At 43.6% G+C, this 18,325-nt stretch overlaps 1 protein-coding gene across 1 annotated transcript in view; it reads right to left on the reverse strand.

Annotated features, from left to right (window-relative positions):
• The window catches only part of ca16b (carbonic anhydrase XVI b), a 101,032-nt gene that overhangs the window by 8,962 nt on the left and 73,745 nt on the right, over positions 1–18,325 (reverse strand). Inside the window, exons 7-19 of the mRNA XM_047582555.1 lie at positions 17,301–17,458; positions 15,950–16,142; positions 12,207–12,391; positions 9,390–9,498; positions 9,236–9,285; positions 8,390–9,125; positions 7,275–7,407; positions 4,650–4,741; positions 2,927–3,018; positions 1,489–1,585; positions 1,303–1,385; positions 764–898; positions 541–675 (exon numbers count right to left, since the gene is read on the reverse strand). Coding sequence (XP_047438511.1) covers positions 541–675; positions 764–898; positions 1,303–1,385; positions 1,489–1,585; positions 2,927–3,018; positions 4,650–4,741; positions 7,275–7,407; positions 8,390–9,125; positions 9,236–9,285; positions 9,390–9,498; positions 12,207–12,391; positions 15,950–16,142; positions 17,301–17,458 — 2,198 coding nt within the window. The remainder of the gene's footprint in view (positions 1–540; positions 676–763; positions 899–1,302; positions 1,386–1,488; positions 1,586–2,926; positions 3,019–4,649; positions 4,742–7,274; positions 7,408–8,389; positions 9,126–9,235; positions 9,286–9,389; positions 9,499–12,206; positions 12,392–15,949; positions 16,143–17,300; positions 17,459–18,325) is intronic.

Below are 18,325 nucleotides of genomic sequence, written 5' to 3' on the forward strand. Positions count from 1 at the left end.
TCTTAAGGTCCTCAGTTTGCTTCCAGGCTTCGTTAGGTGGACGCTTTTGGCATCTGTTGTCTAATGGTTAGTGAGGCAGGCTTGGGACTGTATAATCACTGGACAGATGGGAAAATGTGTGTGTGGATGGAGTGAATAAGCAGTGCTGTTTTTATCATCTGCATGCATGGCTTAAGTTCCCCTGAGCAGGGCACCCACACTCTCTGGGCGCCGCACGCGACAGCTCACTGCTACTGTTTGAATGGATGGCAGCACCGAAGAACACAATTTTCCCAACTGTGGGATCAATATAGGATCATTTCTTTCTTATTGCGATTTAATTATTACAAAGTCACGCCTAGAGATAAGTCCAACAAATCGTTTGGTTCCCTAAACAGTTACACTTGGAAGACTAATTCCTGTTAACATATTTATTTCATTTTAATCAGACGGCGTTATCAGCGGAAAAACACGTCTGCCGACTTTACCGCTTGGCTAAGACGTTTCAGCAGACCCAGGCAGAATCCAGTGTGTTACAGTACGAGTGCAGCTCACCGTTACCTTTTTAACTTTCGTGTTCCTTATAAGGAAACGGCGCAGCGTGTAGCAGGCATGCACTTTAGTGCTCTTCAGCGTCACAACTATATTTCCATATTGCTCGCTGTTCTCTGTCGGCCAGTATTGGTCACATTTCCTCTGAAAAGACACAACGAATGATATTTCAGCATTGTCTAAAAAGAAATGCTTGGCATTTTGTGTCCGTGAAACATGGAGGTGAACCTACTCTTCCTTTTTCCACTAAGTTGGTGATCATGACAATGAGTCCAGTGTTCTGCTCCCACACCATCCTCCAGAAGTCCTCGAACGTAGACTTGAGAGGACCCTGGGCAGCTATATAGGCTCTGGGCCGGTTGTAGCCCTGAAACAGGAGTGAGGTGGAGTATTGTTTACTGGTAAGATGAAATCAATATTTCATCGATTCCCCCAAACCCCTGATACAGCTGACATAACTGGTTTTCTGACACATTGGTAGGTCATGAAATCCACTCCTTCAGCAGACATTTATTTATGCACGGATCAATATCTTTAATAAATCCCCAATTTTTATTTCTGTCAGCCCGGCTGATACCGCCATTGATATTTTAAATAAAGCTGTCACCACAACAATTAGCAGCGTGAATAATTCTTTCACAACACATTCTTATTTCACTCAAGTCAGCAGGTGAATTTCACAACCTTTCAAGCTCAAACAAAAAAAAATAAATAATAGAAAACCAAGCAGGACCTGCATAAAGAAGGGTGTCAAGTGGCTGTTAAACTCACATCCACATAGTTGGCGTTGATGTAATCCGAATGTTTGGCATCCTTCCCCGCCAAAGCTCGTAATTTCACCCTGCTGTGGTCGTCTAGGGAAAGCATTGACATATTTGTGTGAATTATTAAAAGGATAAAAACATTATTGGATTCCACAGCAGTAGACATCATAATCAGATTTTACAGCTGACTCACAGGCCACAATGTTGATGTATCTGTTTTTGTGCTTGTTGTCGGGATGATTGGAATGTTCTGCCGTGATTTTCAGGTCGGCTATAGAGCGTTGGACCTCCTGGAGAGAGGAAAAAATAGACAGGAACGGATTTTAATAGACGAGGAGTGAAGATCGAGCAGGATTACTGTGCGCATGGAAGTTATTTCTACTTAAACTGTAGCGGCGTTTTTATAATAATAGCCATTTTCTTTGTAATACTGCCGGTTTTTAAAGGGGAACTTTTCTTTCTTCCCCAGATCTCCTGTCTGTAAAAGGAGCTCCGAGCTCAGGATGAACTGTAAAGCTGAACCTCCAGCAGGGACTCAGTGTCTCAGTCAAGGACGCTCCAGCAGAACAGATGCTTACTGCCACGGGGACTTCGGCTCAAGCTTTTAGTACAACGGCCTTCTTCTTTTCTTCTTCACTACACCTCAATGGGTTCACCCACCCAAAAAATACCATGGTCAATTCCACCACAGCCTCATTGTGGCGCATTTGAAAATGACGCGCACACGGGCCTCACATCAAGTGACCCCAATTAGAGGGAATACTCAAGGGGTGAGGCTTTTGGCTCCTTTCTTAACCTAGTTACACAGAAAGTGTGTTCCCATCCAGTCAACCAGCAGACAGACCTTCTCTAATTAACCTCCGTCTCTGTGATCTTTCTTTCAACCATCTGCTCGAAATGAGCAACCAACCCTGCACACCGCTGCATGCATAAAATAATGTCCAGCCATTGTTCAGATGCAGGCACACTTGCAACCATGCGCACGAAGGCGAGACGCAGCCTGTATTTTTTTTTTACGCGTTCTGCAGAGGGGTCTCTCAAACTTTGGTACTTGGTGTGAAGCACACAAAGAAAAGGTTTGGCTTCAAGCAGACTGTAGTGAGGTTTATTTGTGGTGTGGTAGTAAAACAAATCTACTGCTACGTAATATGATGGCAAATGGATATTTTTTAGATGGTAAATAAATTGCATAAAATGCAGCAATCCCAAGGTAACTAATGCAGTGGAATATTATTGCTGTCCTCTTTCTGAAGGTCTATTTATTATTTTTATTTTATATAGGTAGATGGATAAATAGTGTACTAGTCAGGTAGCAATGGATGTCCTGATCTGTTGCTGTATTTAATATGTTTCGTGAGTTGAAATATTGTTATTTAGTTAAATTTTTCTATTGTAGTTATTTTTTTCAATTTTCTAATGTGTCTGAGGAAAATATTTACAGATCCTCATCCACGTCCTTGCATTATACCTTTGTGTTTACTACACTACGTTATTCAGCCACTTGAACGCAAACCATTTTGCGCGCACCAACTTTTGTAACCGCGATCGCACAAGGCCACCTGAACCCAACTCTAAAAGTACCATTACTTATACATAAACTTTTCAATGCGAGAGTGCGTTTCAAAGTGTACCTCAAACTCCTCTGCGAAACCTTGCAAGTTGTTCTTGTAGAGCTCCATAATGTGTTTAACAAAATGCTTAACGGGGATGGCCTCCATGTCATCTGCAGGGGGAAAAAAATAAAAAATACACAAACAGTTATCCTAAATGAACAAAGATCATCTCATGGCCACTTCGTTTTCTGAAAATGTGAACGTGCATATGAGTCTGTTACACCTATCGTCATGTGAATCAGTGTGCTGCATTGTTTGGTCTAATTCTCAATGAGGAAAAAAAAAGGGGGGTGAAAAAATGAAAAGGTTGGAAAACCTACACTTGGTATTCTGGGCTTTTATAGGAGAGAGCATCTGTCTCATCTGGGCCAAATCAGCCCCAAATCACACATGAGGGATCTGTGGTAAGGCTGGTCAGCATCACGCGGGGACAGCAGTGCAGGGGACCCAGCTGTCATCGCTGCTGATGCTGGCCAATGTCTTAACTAATATACCCTCGCAGCTGGGGCCTGCGGGGCTTTTACTTGCCTCAGTGGTTACCACGTAGAGGTGAATTCTCCTTTATCACTGTGGTCATTTATCAAAGTGTCTCCTTTCCTCTGTATTAGTATAGAGAGACTTAGCAGTCTAATCAGTTCATCAGAATGGTTCTGGGTGAAATGTAGCTCTAGGAGAGAGAAACTGTAATGGACTACGCCTGATTAGGCTCATTCTTTTTCTTGAAAGGACATAAAAGACCACGTAGGGATGTTCACATGTATGCTTGAATGTCCAATGGCACTATTTCAGACATTTAAGTAATGCAAATTGTGAGCCAATAAAGGTCACAGTTCTGTGATTTTAGCTGTCATCATTTCCCTGCACATTCCCAAGTTGAATAAGGGGAAATGAATGAAGGAAAGAGAGGAGAGGAAGGAAAGAAAGAAAGCAAATGAAAGAGAGAAACGCAGAAACAAAGGAAGAAGCAGAATGAATGCAGAGTCAATACCAGCATCTGCTGCGCTCTTTAACTACGATATCACGGCCTTGAAATGTCCCTGAGCTTTAAGCGACTGTGAAAGTAAAGTCTGATATCGACAAGCTGCCACTGCGCTGCTGCCTGGAACATTAAGAGCCAAGAAAAGCCAGTCACACGGCTTCTCCAGAGCTGCTCCCAGACTCATTTCGCATGCAAATGAACAGAAACTGTGCAAATGAAGACACCGAGCTAATACCGCACAGTTAATGATGACTTTTAGATGTGTGCTTTGTCAGTAGACACAGGTCGCTCAACGTAAATCCACTGGTACAGTCTTAAAAACACATTTATTTTTAAGCTTAAATAATATATAATTTAGTTAAAGATTTAATAGGGCAGATTTAAACTTTGTTTCAATTGGAACATCTGAAACAGCAGTTACTTCATATATACTTAATATTTTAGTCAGGTAAAATACACATTCATTGAAACACACTGTGTGTTTCATAATTTAAGTGCTATTTATTTTTTTTTGTGCAAAATATTTGTCCATGACTGCCATTTATTTAATCAGTCATCCAGTTTAATCTATCTATTTAGAAGGTTTATTTGTTACTTTGTGCTTTTTTGTAATTGTTTTTGTGCTGGAGACGACACAATATATTTTTACTACAAATGTACACAATTATCTTATCATACCATACTAGGCAAATGACACATCCAGAAAACTTTTAGATCAGATATTTATGAATTTCTGAACATGGTAAAGGAAACATAGCTCACCTGGTATGGGGATGACTGGGATATTCTCATTGGCCACCACCCGTGGAGAGCTGCTCTCCTCCACATAGAAGTGAGCTGTCTGGAAAAACCTCCTACAGGGACACAGATAAGAACTGTGAATGCGGCGCACTAAAACCACACGCAGTAAAGTGTATTAGGGAGTCGTTATCCCGTGGTTCTCAGATCTGGTCCGTCAACATCAGCATAGAAATGCTGAATAGAATCACAACAGAAAAGTGCTAATGAAAACCCCAGAGCTGTTTGGACACAGCTGATCGAACACGGATAGAGTGAGCGGCTCCTGGAAACACTGTCTGAGCTGACTACAGGGAACAGGTAAACAACTCACAGCGACGCGCAGCAGTGCAGTGCCAAGTTTAGCTCTTTACGCAAACGGAAGAAAACTAATCCAAGCACAAATTCCCTCCTCGGGGCCACTTTTAAGAAGTTGCACTACACTTTGAGGACAACAAAATCAACTTAAAAGGTGCACTTTCTGGAGAAAACACTCACTGCTGGCAGCAGCTACTGCTCAAAGGTTAATGTTCATAATTTGGAAGTCTAGCACTTTTCTATGGGCAATTCCTATGGCTTCAAAAGAGGGAGAACTGGAAGATGTCACAATCTTTGGAATATCTACACACATCTCTCTCTCTATATATATATACTTAAAATATTTCTGAAAAGGTTAGCTGTACACTTCTTAAGGTTAAAATCTACAATTCTACCATGTCTGAAAACGACAAGAGATGAATCTTTAAGGCCCCGAACATTTTGCATATCCACCCTCTCCTGTCACACATAATGTATACTAATGAAAGCAGACAAGACCCACATTTCATCCAAGTGCTAAGATATCTCAGGTTTAATCCTACCTGTACTTGATGCAGAGGAGGGAGCAGATGCTAGTCATTCTTAAAGGGAGATGGAACAAAAATAAAAAGGTGCCACTGTATTTAAAACATGTAGGGGCAGAGAGAGAGAAAGAGAGAGAGAAAGAGAGAGAGGGAGAGAGAGAGAGAGAGCGGGTGAATAAAACAAATGGGGGAGGAGAGCTCCCCCCTGGTTTGCGTCACTGCCTCCCAATCTAATGGCTCCCCTTGAGTGCAGATGTGTTCTGGCTACCTAACCAGCACTGTCACCGTCTCCTTAGTGCCTCTCTTCCCCACAGTCCCAGAATTATAGTTTGCTTTGAGGGAACTGAACCTGCAGCGAAATGGGCCTCGTGAATGGATTTCAGGTTAAGAATAAAAAAAAATACAAAAGAAAGGAGCGCGGCCTCCCATTCAGCGTCGGTGTCAGCCAGCATTGAGTCTCTAACATGGCTTGGGATTTGTTCTTTGTTCAACATCTGTGAGTTAACACCTCGAGCGTCAGAGGCTTCCAGATGCAACTCTGGCAATTAATTCCATTGTGGATGAATTCATGACTTTATATCAACTAAACATGTATGAGCTAAAAATAAGTGAAGGGTGTCAGAGTAGATGCAGTCCACTGGCCCAAGCTTTGTTATAAACATTTGTAAAACGAACCGATTGTGGTATTGAATTGTTAATGTCCATAACATCTGTAACCAGAGAAACTCTGGCTTTAGCGACTGCTCTGTAACCAACAGAGATTAGGCAGAGGATGAAGAGTAAAGGGAGTGTGAATGGGTTGATTTCATCTTTTATCATGGCCTTTTCCCTGGGGGAAGCACACATTGTCAGCTAACTGTCTGAGTTGTCACAACAACAGCTGTGATGGCCATTTCTAATCTCAAGGCGAGCCCCGCTTTTCCACTCAAATACCTCAACTCTCAGAAATTCAGCCACCAACCAAATCCGCCACAGTCATCTTGCTTCCAGCTGTCTGTTTCTCCACACCTCTATGGAGCTGATATCCAGGCTTTTATTTATATCACGCTCAGATATTCTCCACCGCACCGCCGTGCTGTAAACGTTTGCTGCAGTGATGTCACACACAAGTCTTATCAAAGGAATTGATAAAATGCATTTGAATGTTGTCTAAAAATACATCTCGGGCTGTAAACAGATAAAATCCAACACAAGGAGAAGCAGCAGAGGCAAATATGCACGGGAGTCGGCGGGGGAAATGGTCCATAGTGCTATTTGTAACTCATTAACCATCCGACATGTGCTTGTGGCCTGGCCTGTGTAATTACTGGGGCTCCAATGGCATGGCTGGAAATTAGCCCAGCAGATGAAGACACAGCTGGGACCTGTGCTGGCACTGCAGGGCCTCCAGCTCTCTTGCCCCTCACCCAGGTGGGTGATTGGTCTGATTTACAAAGTGCAGGCAAGTAAGCAGTCTCACCCCCAGACTGGTTGAGACTGATGCATGTGCACAAAACAGACACGCCCAAACCCCGCTGTGCAGACGGGAAAATCCAGACTTGCGCGTGGGTCCGTCACTACAGAGTGTGAGGAAATGTATGGATGAGGCCAGTGCGGGTGAAGGGCAGTTACCTCTAAAGGAGGTATCACTGATACTCTTATCAGGATGAGGCATTTCTCTATGTGGTAGCGCTGGGTCGATGACATTTCACTGTTCTAGCAAGCTTTTCCAGCAGTAAGATGATCCCGTTTGAACGCGTTTATGTAGGTATATTGGACAAACGCTCACCTCCAGTAAACCATCACAGTCAGCAGCATGATGAGGCACAGAAGAGTGAGAGCGGACACCACCACCAAGGGAACAATCCACACCATCCGGCCCATCCCCGGCTGGGGCACCGCGTTGGACAAGGTGGTCCTGTCTGGAAGACACATCAACTTACTGCATATAGAAATATGTTTTACTTGGCACACACTCGCTTTTATTTTTTTAAATCTCCATTTCACAGTATGGTTGATCTTTTTTTGTTTGCTAGTCAAATGAAAAAAAACAAAAAACAATTCCAGCTCTTCAGTTTCAGAGTTTAAAAGGACTCCTACACACAGGGACGCTATATATCCAAGGCTAGACTTCTCCGCACATTTATTCTGTTATGTTCACAAAATGGTTAGTGGCATAATGTTTGACTTTAGCATCCAAAAAAAAAAAAAAAAAGAGAGAAAGGCTTGGTAGACTCGAGACTTTAGAGAATAATATACTTAAAGGTCTATTCTTGTAAAACATACACATCAAATGTTTGCGACATCGGGGGCAGAATAAATACACACATTACGGGAGGCCGGTCCAGATTAGGTCTAACTGAGCAATAAAAAGGTTTAATCCAAACACGCTTGGGTAGACGTCCCCACCTGCCCAGATATGAATGCACGCTGAAAATTGTAATTTATCTTCTTGTGCAAGATCATGAATACTGACAGCCCGATTACAGCTTTCAATCAGTGTTTGAGATTCTAGCTATTTCTAACATTGTAGTGGCAAAAAAAAAAAAAAAATGTGGCAAAAAAAAAAAAAAAAAAACGTCATAAATGTTCTCCCTTGAAGCAAACTCTTTTGAAATGTGCTTAAAGGAATTCCTCGAGGCAGAACCCCTCTGGCAGACAGCGCACTCCTTCCTTCAGGCCTCTGTGTTGTACACAAAAGCCTGAAGCTTTGTCTTTGACTGAGATGCTAACCGGTGTAGTTACCGTCTTAAATCAACTTATTTGTTCTGTTAAACTGGGCTCTCTTGCCTAGATAACCTGACAACAAGAGAGGAGATTTACCGGGAGTTCAAAGGAGACGTTTGTGTTGCAAAACGGATTAAAAATGTGTCTCCTCTGCGCGGCAGAGAGTGGTCTGCTCACCAGTGCGGACTGAGAAAGGCCAGAGATTCATCCCATCACTGCTGATCTTTGGAGACAGTGTGGAGCTCTGTGGAATCTGCATCTCAGCGCTGGCATTACGGGGATCCTGAGTGGAGACTGCATTTACATCTGTGGGATTCTTCTCCACGTTGACTAGCTGGTCCTCGCTGGTGCTCGCAGGTACCGTGGTGCCTTTAATTGTAGGTTTCCCTTCTCCTTTCTCTTTGGCTGTGGAAGCGGGGGTGGGGATTGAAGGCTCTTTGGCCACGGTGCCGTTTGCTTGCTTTTCCCTATTATCAGGTGAAGTCTTGGTCTTTCTTTTCTTGTCATCCTCTTCCTCCTCCTGGTCTCCTTCTTTCTCGCCCTCCTCTTCCCCCTCACGTGCGGCCTTGCTCTCATCAGACGGTTTGTCTGTCTCCGAGCCCTGAGGTGCCGCCTGCTCGGTGCTGGACTTCGCAGGCGACGCGGACGGATGCGAGGGTTTCTGAGTGGCTTGAGGCGCCTGCGTGGGCCAAACCGAACTGGGCAAAGAAGAGATGACCCCTCCGCCAACACCCAAGCCTGCCAGCAACGTGCTCGTCACCACCGATGCCACTGTAGCCTGGCTGCCACTCGAAGAGGGGCCCATCCCTGTTGCCATGGAGACGATGGAGAAGTGGATGCCGGAGGACGTCCATGTGGAGGAACCAGAGCTGATGGGAGCCATGTCCGCCGAGGACGCTGGGGAAATTGTGGGCTGAGGGAAATGAGCAGAGGAAAAGTGGTTACCTAACACCATAACACAATCACACGAATGTCACTCAAACGCAAAAAGAATTTTGCACTGCCATCTTCTGGTCAACTAACCATCCCAGTCTTCACAATGCGAGAGCCTTCGAACATTCGTGTTGTATTATCTGCAAAATAAAGGGGAGGGAAAGCATTTATCAATCCGTTACACGCGTATGAGACTTTATAAAATGCACAATGACTCAGTGGTTAGAGAGCTTTGACCATGTACCTCTGAACAACAGCGTTTGGCTAAAATCACTGCGCAGGTCATGCTGACATACTGCCTGCACTCTGAACAAGTACAGCATGTCCGGGGAGACATTAGTGATGACTGCTTTCTGCAAGAGAAAAGACATACATAGATAAAACACATTTTAAATTACGATTGAATTGGTTGCGAGAGTTCATTTTAAAGTCTGGCAGTAGTTAATTCATAATGCCTAAAATGAAAATACACCATGCTAGGCTACAGTTCTGTCAATTGTCTATGACTCCCAAGTTCGGTGGCGTTTCAAAACCTCATTTCCTGTCTAATTTAATTGTGTTTTGCAGTTTGCAGATGACTTTACTTATATTAAAATTGTCCTCAGAATGGTTGGGTGATTGCCTCTGGTGTTGCAGAGCTAGTATTTCTCCAAAATAATTCAGATAAAGGTGTCCAGAGATAGAAAGTGAAAATTGAAATGGAAATGAAGTGGGCAAAATAAGGAGGGCTGACAGTGGAGAGAGAGAGAGTGTGAGAGAGAGGGAGAAGTGGACAGAATCCTGTGAATAAAAAAAAAAAAAAAGAGAGAGACTGAGCGACTGTATTAACGGAGTGTAACTACACAGGCAGAGCGCCGCATGCTCACGGTAATCATTCTTTCCGGCAGCAATTGGAAATAGAAGTATAATAACAATATACACATGCAGGTGATATTTCATGATAACAAATCATATTATTACATCAATCCATTCCCTGAAAAATAGATGATTTTAAAAAATGATAAAGACAGAAAGTGGCCTCACAAGTTTTTCCCACCGTATAGCAGCCAGGAGATCGGATACTCGGCCTGCTTGGGCCTCATGACAATACCGCAGAATATTGAAAATGAAGACCGGGCTGGAGAGATATGACAGCTGTGCCATAGGACCTCAGGGTGCAATATAGGTTATAGGGAGCTAAAAGGTCAGTAAATGTTGCTGGAGGACGCCTAAAGTAGCAAATAACCAGCAAAGGGAGTTTGCAAGTGACATGATTTAACACCAGGCAGAGTCATTGTGGCCACTTCCTTTACAAGCTGCAATGGAGATGTGGACTTCTGAGGGGTGTCGGAGTTAATTGAGCTGCAATAATTTAGAAGGCGAGGAAATAAATATTAATTGATCTTCAACCGAGGATAGTATTAGTTTAATTTGTGAGGCAGTTCTTGACTGCAGGAAGCCCGACTACATATTAATTTCAACTTACTTGTCGATCATTTCTAAGCTTCAGTAAGTAGATACTAAAATTAAAGAACCCCTCCAGGCGTGTTTTAGGACAGATAGTACAAAGATAAGCTGCACAGAATAATAATTTGCATCTGGAATATTTTTTCTTCTCTTTCACAAAATAGTTCAATTACCTGGTTAATTTTTTTTTCTTTTTTTTTTTTTTTTTAAATTACATCTCCTCCCCTTCTCTCCCTCTCCCAGAAGCTATGAATATGCAAATCATTCATTTTGAAAGTGCAACTGCTGAACACAATGCGTCTCCTCATTCTTCACTGAAAGGCAAAGGTCTCGAGCGTACGTGCACTGGAGGCATCCGGAGTGTGGAAGTTACATTTTCGGGCCACAATTTCGCCTCCAGACTCGCTGCAGCGCCACAGAAATCATCTTGTAAAATGTGAACAGATGAATGCGAAACAAGCTTTTTAATATCATGCTACGCAGTGAGGGTTAACCATCAAACGCACTCTTGAGTGAAAGGGGTTATTACCTTAAAGGATTAGCTAGTCCTTTCCCCCGGATCCCATCCCGCGTGTGCAGCTACCCATGCCAAATAGGAGTCACTAGTGCAGCAACAATGCAAGATCCCTCACCAGCTTCCAACCCATGACAATTGCATTTATTGGAATGCATGGCCGAGCTGGAGGTAGCTGTGCCACCAGGGAACTGATCCCAGGTCTCTGAAATGGTGGGCGAGCGCGTTGCCCCTACTCTGTTTATATCTGAAGAGGCAGCCATGCAGACTGTCAAGACAGCTGGGGGTCAGTGGGCTTTAAAGAGATGCACAGTTGGGTGTTGGCTTCCCACAAATGGAAAAAAAATGTGACCAGGGAGAAGAATATATAGTGTGGAAAAGAACAACCCTGTAGGTGCAACCTCCTGCGGGGCGAGGATATATCTCGACACATTCTGCTGAAAAGATACATTAAGGAGTAAAGTGATAACTCAATGTTTAAGGCAGCCAAGCTGAATTATATGATCAGAGGATCAGAGATCTGAAGAGCTACACTTGCTCGGCATTTGTTACTGAAAGAAGTTTGCGTTCAAAGAGCTGCCTCTGCCGCCTGAAACCAGAACCGGATTTTAAAAAATTGTTATTGGTTTTCAAACTGGAAATAAAAAAGGCGCATGCATTATTTTGTTTATACCGCTTTACCTACATCAGAGACTAATTCAAATTCAAATGAATGCCAAATAAATAGATGATGGAAAATGTTACATCTCCGAAAAGGCCACAGGTGCATTTGTAGGCACATTATACATACATCAGTTCGACTCGCCGGTGTCTGTGACAGACCAGCGCTTCTATTCTTAGACAGGTGACTGACAGGGGAGCGGCTGGGCCCTCATATCAACCAACAACCACATGCACAGTTCATCACAACCTGTCACCTCCTATGCACACTGTCACTGATCCAGCCAACCTCTGATCCTGACAGATACATCTGAGGCTCTGCAAACCAATCAGAGGTGCTTAAACTACCTTCAGTGCAAATAAATAAATACATTTAGGGGAAGAAAACACACTGGAGCAGCTCTGCTCTGGTTCGGTGCGGGCTGCTGTGGCATTCCTCACCATGCTCTGGTCCCCGGTCTTCGTGAAGGTATTTTCATCGGCGACGTCGCGCTTCACCCAGCTGTAGGAGACCATGTAACTGGTGATGGGCGGGTGATACACCGTCAGAGGGCGTTCCCAGCTCACCATCAACGCCGTCTGGTTGAGCGGCTGGATCTTCATGCTTACCGGGGCGCTGCTGCACACTGAAACACCGGAGAGAGGGGAAAAAAAAAAGAAAGAGAAAGAGCATGGGAATGGGGCAGCTGGAAACGACAGATGACTGACAAGGTAAAAAACAGTTGTGTCACTTTTTCATGAAGTGAATACAGCTGGGCGAGGATGGAGGACCGCTCGATCACATGTATTTGTGTCTGGTGATGTGTGTGGGCAGAATGCAGGATGCCTTATAACAGCCCTGTTATTACCGACTTGACGCAAAGCCATTTCCATCCGAGAAACTTCTAAAGGTGCAAGAAAATGCAGTAGCTCCATAAGAAAAATGCTTCTTGTGGCTCGACTGGGGTCAGACACAAACACCGGTGTCGTTGTGGATCACATATTTGGAGACACGAGAGATTCAAGGCAGAACATCAGTCAACTAGGTGTGGTGCTGCACATGTGGCACAGACAATACGGCAACTTCCTGTCTTTAACTAGTCTGCATGTGTGTGCAGCATTAAGCGGTACGCATGAGGGCGTTAAATAAAATCTGCCAGTCAGCCTCAAGGTGGCAGTGCAGGCTGCAGCATGGGTATTCACACAGTCACCCATCAGTATGACTAAGGGACAATCTGGACATGCTTCCCGGCACATCAGGGCAACAGCAATCAGGAACTAGTGTCAAATGATTATGTGCTCTCAGAATTTCTGCCAAATTGAAATTGTCACCACAGTTCTCTCCATTTGCACAGTGGAAGCTCTGACGCAAATTATGCACCATGATATGTGAAAAGCAGAGGGGGAGAGGGGGAGGAAGGGTGATAGGGTGGATGGGAATCAGTCAAAGGAACACAGGGGAATCGGAAGAAAATCTCTGGGTGTTGATTAGGTGTGACAGGTGTGAAATGCATTATAACCCGTCTGGCGTTCATTGTCAACTTTGGCAGCTCAACAACAATCATTTAAAAGCAGCTAAAGACGTCAGCGCGGTTTTAGTGTCTACACCATTACATTCCTGACAATCATCCTCCTTTTTACAATGAGACGTGTCGTATTAGCAACCCTCCGGTCTAACCTTTCAACCATCCCGTCAACACCCGCCTCACATATTTTAATATAACATTATTGTGATTCCGGGATCCAAACGCTGGCAGCACTGTGAATTTGCTGCTCCTCCCAAAGTGTTGCAGCTTCGTCAGTTCAGTCCAGTTCAGCTAAAAACTGACACGCAACAACAGTCAAATGGTGAGTACGGTTCATCGAATCCGCACGATTCTTCAGAAAATTCAGAAAATGTTAACAGAAAAACAAATCATGCCATTTCATCTGCGAGGCTTTACGTCGCAACTTTCCAAAAATAAGCCTGCAATACCACTCAGAGCAGAACATGAATCTCTCTGCTGGCAGCTTCCACCATGAAGGGGATGAATTGACTGTTGTACAGGCTGTACGGTGCGTTTCCGAGCTGCTGTGCACTGGTAATTGGAATGATGAGGCAAACAAGAATTTCACCGAAAACACATGGAAAGAAACATATTGGAAATGAATCCAAAATTTGGAGGTAAGTCAAATGAAACATCAAAGGGATAAATATCAACACACTAACTACTACTTATGGTAATGTGTGACTCTTTTGCTGCAGCTACCACCGCATTCTTAACACTGACAGTGTGATTAAAAAGATAACTCGACCGAGAGAAAAATGAGAGTAATTTTTCAAGGAAAATGCCAAAAAAAAATCTTTGGTTCCAACTGCTGCAATTCGAGGACGCGCTGCTTTTCTTGGTTTCTTTGTGCATTCAATGGTTTTCAGTTCTGAACCGTAAGTGACACGAGATGAAGAGTTCAAGGAACCATCTCGGGCTCTGAGCAGTTGTGATGGTCATTTTCTGTAATTTTCTAACCTTTAATAGACAACCAGGAATAATCAAACAATGTCGCCAATTGATTTTTTTTATTTTTTTAATGCATGCACACGTATAGCATTATAATGATAAAGTAGACACTGCCCTGCACTGGTTACTGGTCAGACAACGAGCCTGCAACGCACAGACGCAACTAATCCGCAACCAGTTCTTTGCATCTTATAAGGTTAGCTCTGAATCACTAATGACCAAAAACTTCTAGGGCTATAAAAGAAGCTGTGATGGAGCATTAAGTCAAGGTGCGGCCCTGGCTTTCATGGAATTGACAAGCAAAGCCATCATTGACTGTGCGTGGCTGTATACCCCGGCTCATCCACGCCCGTCCCTCTTCATACAACCTTGACAGCGGGATGGTAGTACTGACCGTGTTTATTCCCAGCGCCTCCAATCATCTATATATTCTTGAATTTTAACACAGAGAGATAGGAATGCATGATGGACATAAACAGAAAAAGAGCAAGAGGGAGGGGGAGGGGAGGCAGAAAAAAAAAAAAACGGAGAGGCGCTGGTCTGCATTCATCCAGCCTACTACCATAATGCCACAAAAGCAATTTCACAACTTAATTTGTATGGGTCTATTTTAGCTGTGCCACATATTAATGATGATTGCTGATCGGCCCTGGTAGAGTGCTCCAACTTCTTCACAAGCATTCCCAATCAATTCTCCCTGCCAGACACCAACAACACCACTTTAAGGAGCAGCAGCCTTTCTCATTAGTCTCCTCAGTTTCTGTACTGCTCTGCTAAAGCAAGCGCGGCAAGACGCGCACATAAAAGACAAAGACAAACAAAAATACTGCCATCAAGCGCCGCGTGAGGTCCGCGCATGGTATTAATACGTTCCTTGAAGAGCGAGTTGTAAAGTGAGACAATGGCACGTGCCGAGCTTCACACAAAATGATCCTGAAATTTAAAATTAGTGCACCGTATTCTGTGGATTTTAATTTTAATTATTAGCTTTCTGAAGATGAGAGAAAATATTTACCTGATGCATTCACTGACCAGCTGCGTTGAGCTGGGTCCTGTGAATGGTTCCTGATCTCACAGCCTTCCTGAATGCACTCCCAAAAACTCCCTAGGCACTAATGTTAGCTTAATGAGCTAGTTAGGCATGGCTAATAAAACCTGTCTCAGTAATTTTAGATAATCAACAGAAATCAACAGACGGCTGATAGAAATAGATTTCAGACGTATATCGGCATCTGAAATCAATCACACATCATCAGTGAGAAATTAGTAAGAATGTCTAAAAGTAAATCTGCTACAATGCAAACTGCATACAAGCTGTGCAAGAAGAGAAACACTGGCAGTTATAGCAACAACAATTAGGTGGTCGAGGTGGCGAAACTGCAAAACATATGCAGAGTTTGGTTCATTTTTGATTGGGATGTAACATTTTCTGATCTCTGACGTAACCTCGGCTAATTCACACTTAAATACAATATTAACCACCATGTCCTCAGTTTAGTGCGAACTCTTCCCTCTTAGTAGCAGAAGTAATTTGATCAGCAACTCACTACAACTAATGAGTAGTAGTAAGTAATTACTGTAATTACAAGGAATCCCTGGGTTAAGCCAATTTTGTTATAGTAGTTCAGTTCAGAAAAAAAAACGACAACAAAAAGAAAAAACAAGAAGAACAACAAAAAAATCTGATGCGGAGAAAACAAAGCTTACCTCTTGAAGCCTCGGTGACATGAGGGCTTCCCAGCAGCTCAGTCAAATCTTTCTGCCATGCGTCTTTTACAGCCGACTTAAAAACCACCCTATCGTCCAGGTCCTGCAGGGGCCTGAAGTTGTTCCTCAGGTACTCAACAGATTTGACATGGTCCTGTTGCTCCGTTGTAAAAATGGAGTAAAAAGCCTCCAGCTGGATGGAAAGAAACAGAGACGCACTACTGAGGCAAATTTAAGTGCTATTGTTACCGTGTGTGTGTGTTTGAGTTTGTGTGTTAAATACAATATATCATACAGGAGTGCATTTATAGTCACTTGCCAGCAGCTGACAGTTCACAACTGGAGAACAGTATTTGCAAGAAACATTCACTCCACATGTACCAGCAGGCACTGGCTTCAGTCGTCATCCTGGGTACCTGCTGGGCTGTAACTTCTCAATGGGGCAAATTTGTGGCCATTGATTGCCATGAATGATCTCCTGCCGAGTGCTGTAATGACTACACATTACAGATACTGTGGAATCAATGTGTCCTATGCGTGCTTGGAGAAATGAATTACAGGTTCATAAAAGACTATGTGTGAGCGTCACAAACATTGTAGAAGCGGTCAATATTCTTGCAGCAGAAGTCATTTCAGAACAAAAGATTTGTCCTCTTGCAAGTTGATAGAAATTCCACTGAGCCCTGCAAATTTCTACAGCCCAGAATGCTCTGGAGGATATGCAGCTGGGTAACCTGAGAATTGTATGTATAAAAGATGCAGGAGAGGACTGAGTATGGGATCAGCAAAAAAAGAATGGGGCATGATTTGGCATACATTATCTCTCAAAATCACAAACAGTAAAAAAAACAAAAAAACAGCTGGGTGGGAGATGCGTTGCGGCGCGTAGGTGTGTGCGGTAAATTTCTACAGTCCCCATTAAACTTATGCTAAACTGCTACTGCGATAATTCAAATTAATGAGCATTTCAATTGGGGACCGTGAACTACTTCAAGCAACGTTCTAATAAAGAGCCTACAGTCACTGCCTCGGACCAACAGCATGATATATGTATATGTGTAAGTGCTATCTCACATTTACTATCATTCAAATGCCAGTAATTGCCTCCCCCTGCCTGCTTAATCATGCACTATATAGGACGTTATGGTTTCATATGCAGAGGAGCTGGAGAGGAACGAGGGTAAAGAGAAGAAAGGGGAGAGGCACATGAGGGGAAAAATTGCTTGCCCGTCAACACCGTGGGACAGCAAGTGATCCACTGACTGTGTGCAAATAGGATCTGACCGTGCATGGAGAATATAGCTGCTTTGGTGTGTGTATGTGTGTGTGTGTGTGTGTGGATTTAACGCACCTGTGAGTAGGACAGATACACAGGCCTGGAGAAGATGATCCACTCCACTACCTTGCTGCAGGGCGGAGTGGTCAGAGAACCAGTGTATCTGTAATAGCTGTCCACTGATGATGGCAGCAGATCCCTCAAGACGAATGACCTGAGGTTGGTCTCCTTTTCTGTGTAAATCACGGCATCACAACTCGTCAGGACACCGAACTGTAAAGCACGGCGTTCGGCAAAGCACGGCAACATCGCATCTTTCACTCTTTAATGCTTTTCTAAAAACCCTGCATATCCCGAGTTACATTTACACCAACATTTACAAGGCTGTTTTATTTCACTCCCTCTCTGGCGTTTTTACGGCTTTCCTGAAACATCCACTCGTGGAATGGCAGTAGTTAAAAGCCTCACCACTTGTTATCACTCTGGCCAGATCTCTGTGCTCAGAGCTGAGAGAAGAGCAAAGGGTGGGGAGTCTGATAAAATGGCCAGCTCTGACAGCTGATCTGTGGCTGGGTGGTAGTGTGCTCAGCTCCATGTAACAACTGTGGCATGAGCCACGGGGATTAAGACATATCCCAATGATTACTGGATCTGTTCTATCTGCTGATCAGAACCAGGCATGGCTGTGTATAAAACAAACAAACAAAAAAAAAACCCAACAACATGCAGGAATCATCCAGAAGAAGATGCCTTTGTCTCTTGTAAATATGCTGTGTGGGTTATGCAAGCGGGTTTGTTTTTTTTCCTTGAGTAATGATAAGGAAAAAAAAAATCTAAATAAAACTGAATTTACGTCAAATCCAATCTCTCACAGCTCATGACCTTATCTAAAAAAAAACAGAGGTTCAGGGTGTGGTTTGAATTCAGACTACAGACGCACGGGAAGCCTCTCCCCCATGCCTCATCTGTACTCCGAGTCAAATTCAGTATGCACAGCCTTTCTTCTCCCTGTCTTCAGACGGCGTACGTGCCCTATCGCTCATGGGCCGCCGAGATGCTGATGGATGGATGACTGTGGGATAACGAGCTAGTGGAAAACC

This window comes from Mugil cephalus, chromosome 4 (genome assembly GCF_022458985.1).
Source record: "Mugil cephalus isolate CIBA_MC_2020 chromosome 4, CIBA_Mcephalus_1.1, whole genome shotgun sequence".
Classification (NCBI taxonomy): Eukaryota; Metazoa; Chordata; class Actinopteri; order Mugiliformes; family Mugilidae; genus Mugil; species Mugil cephalus.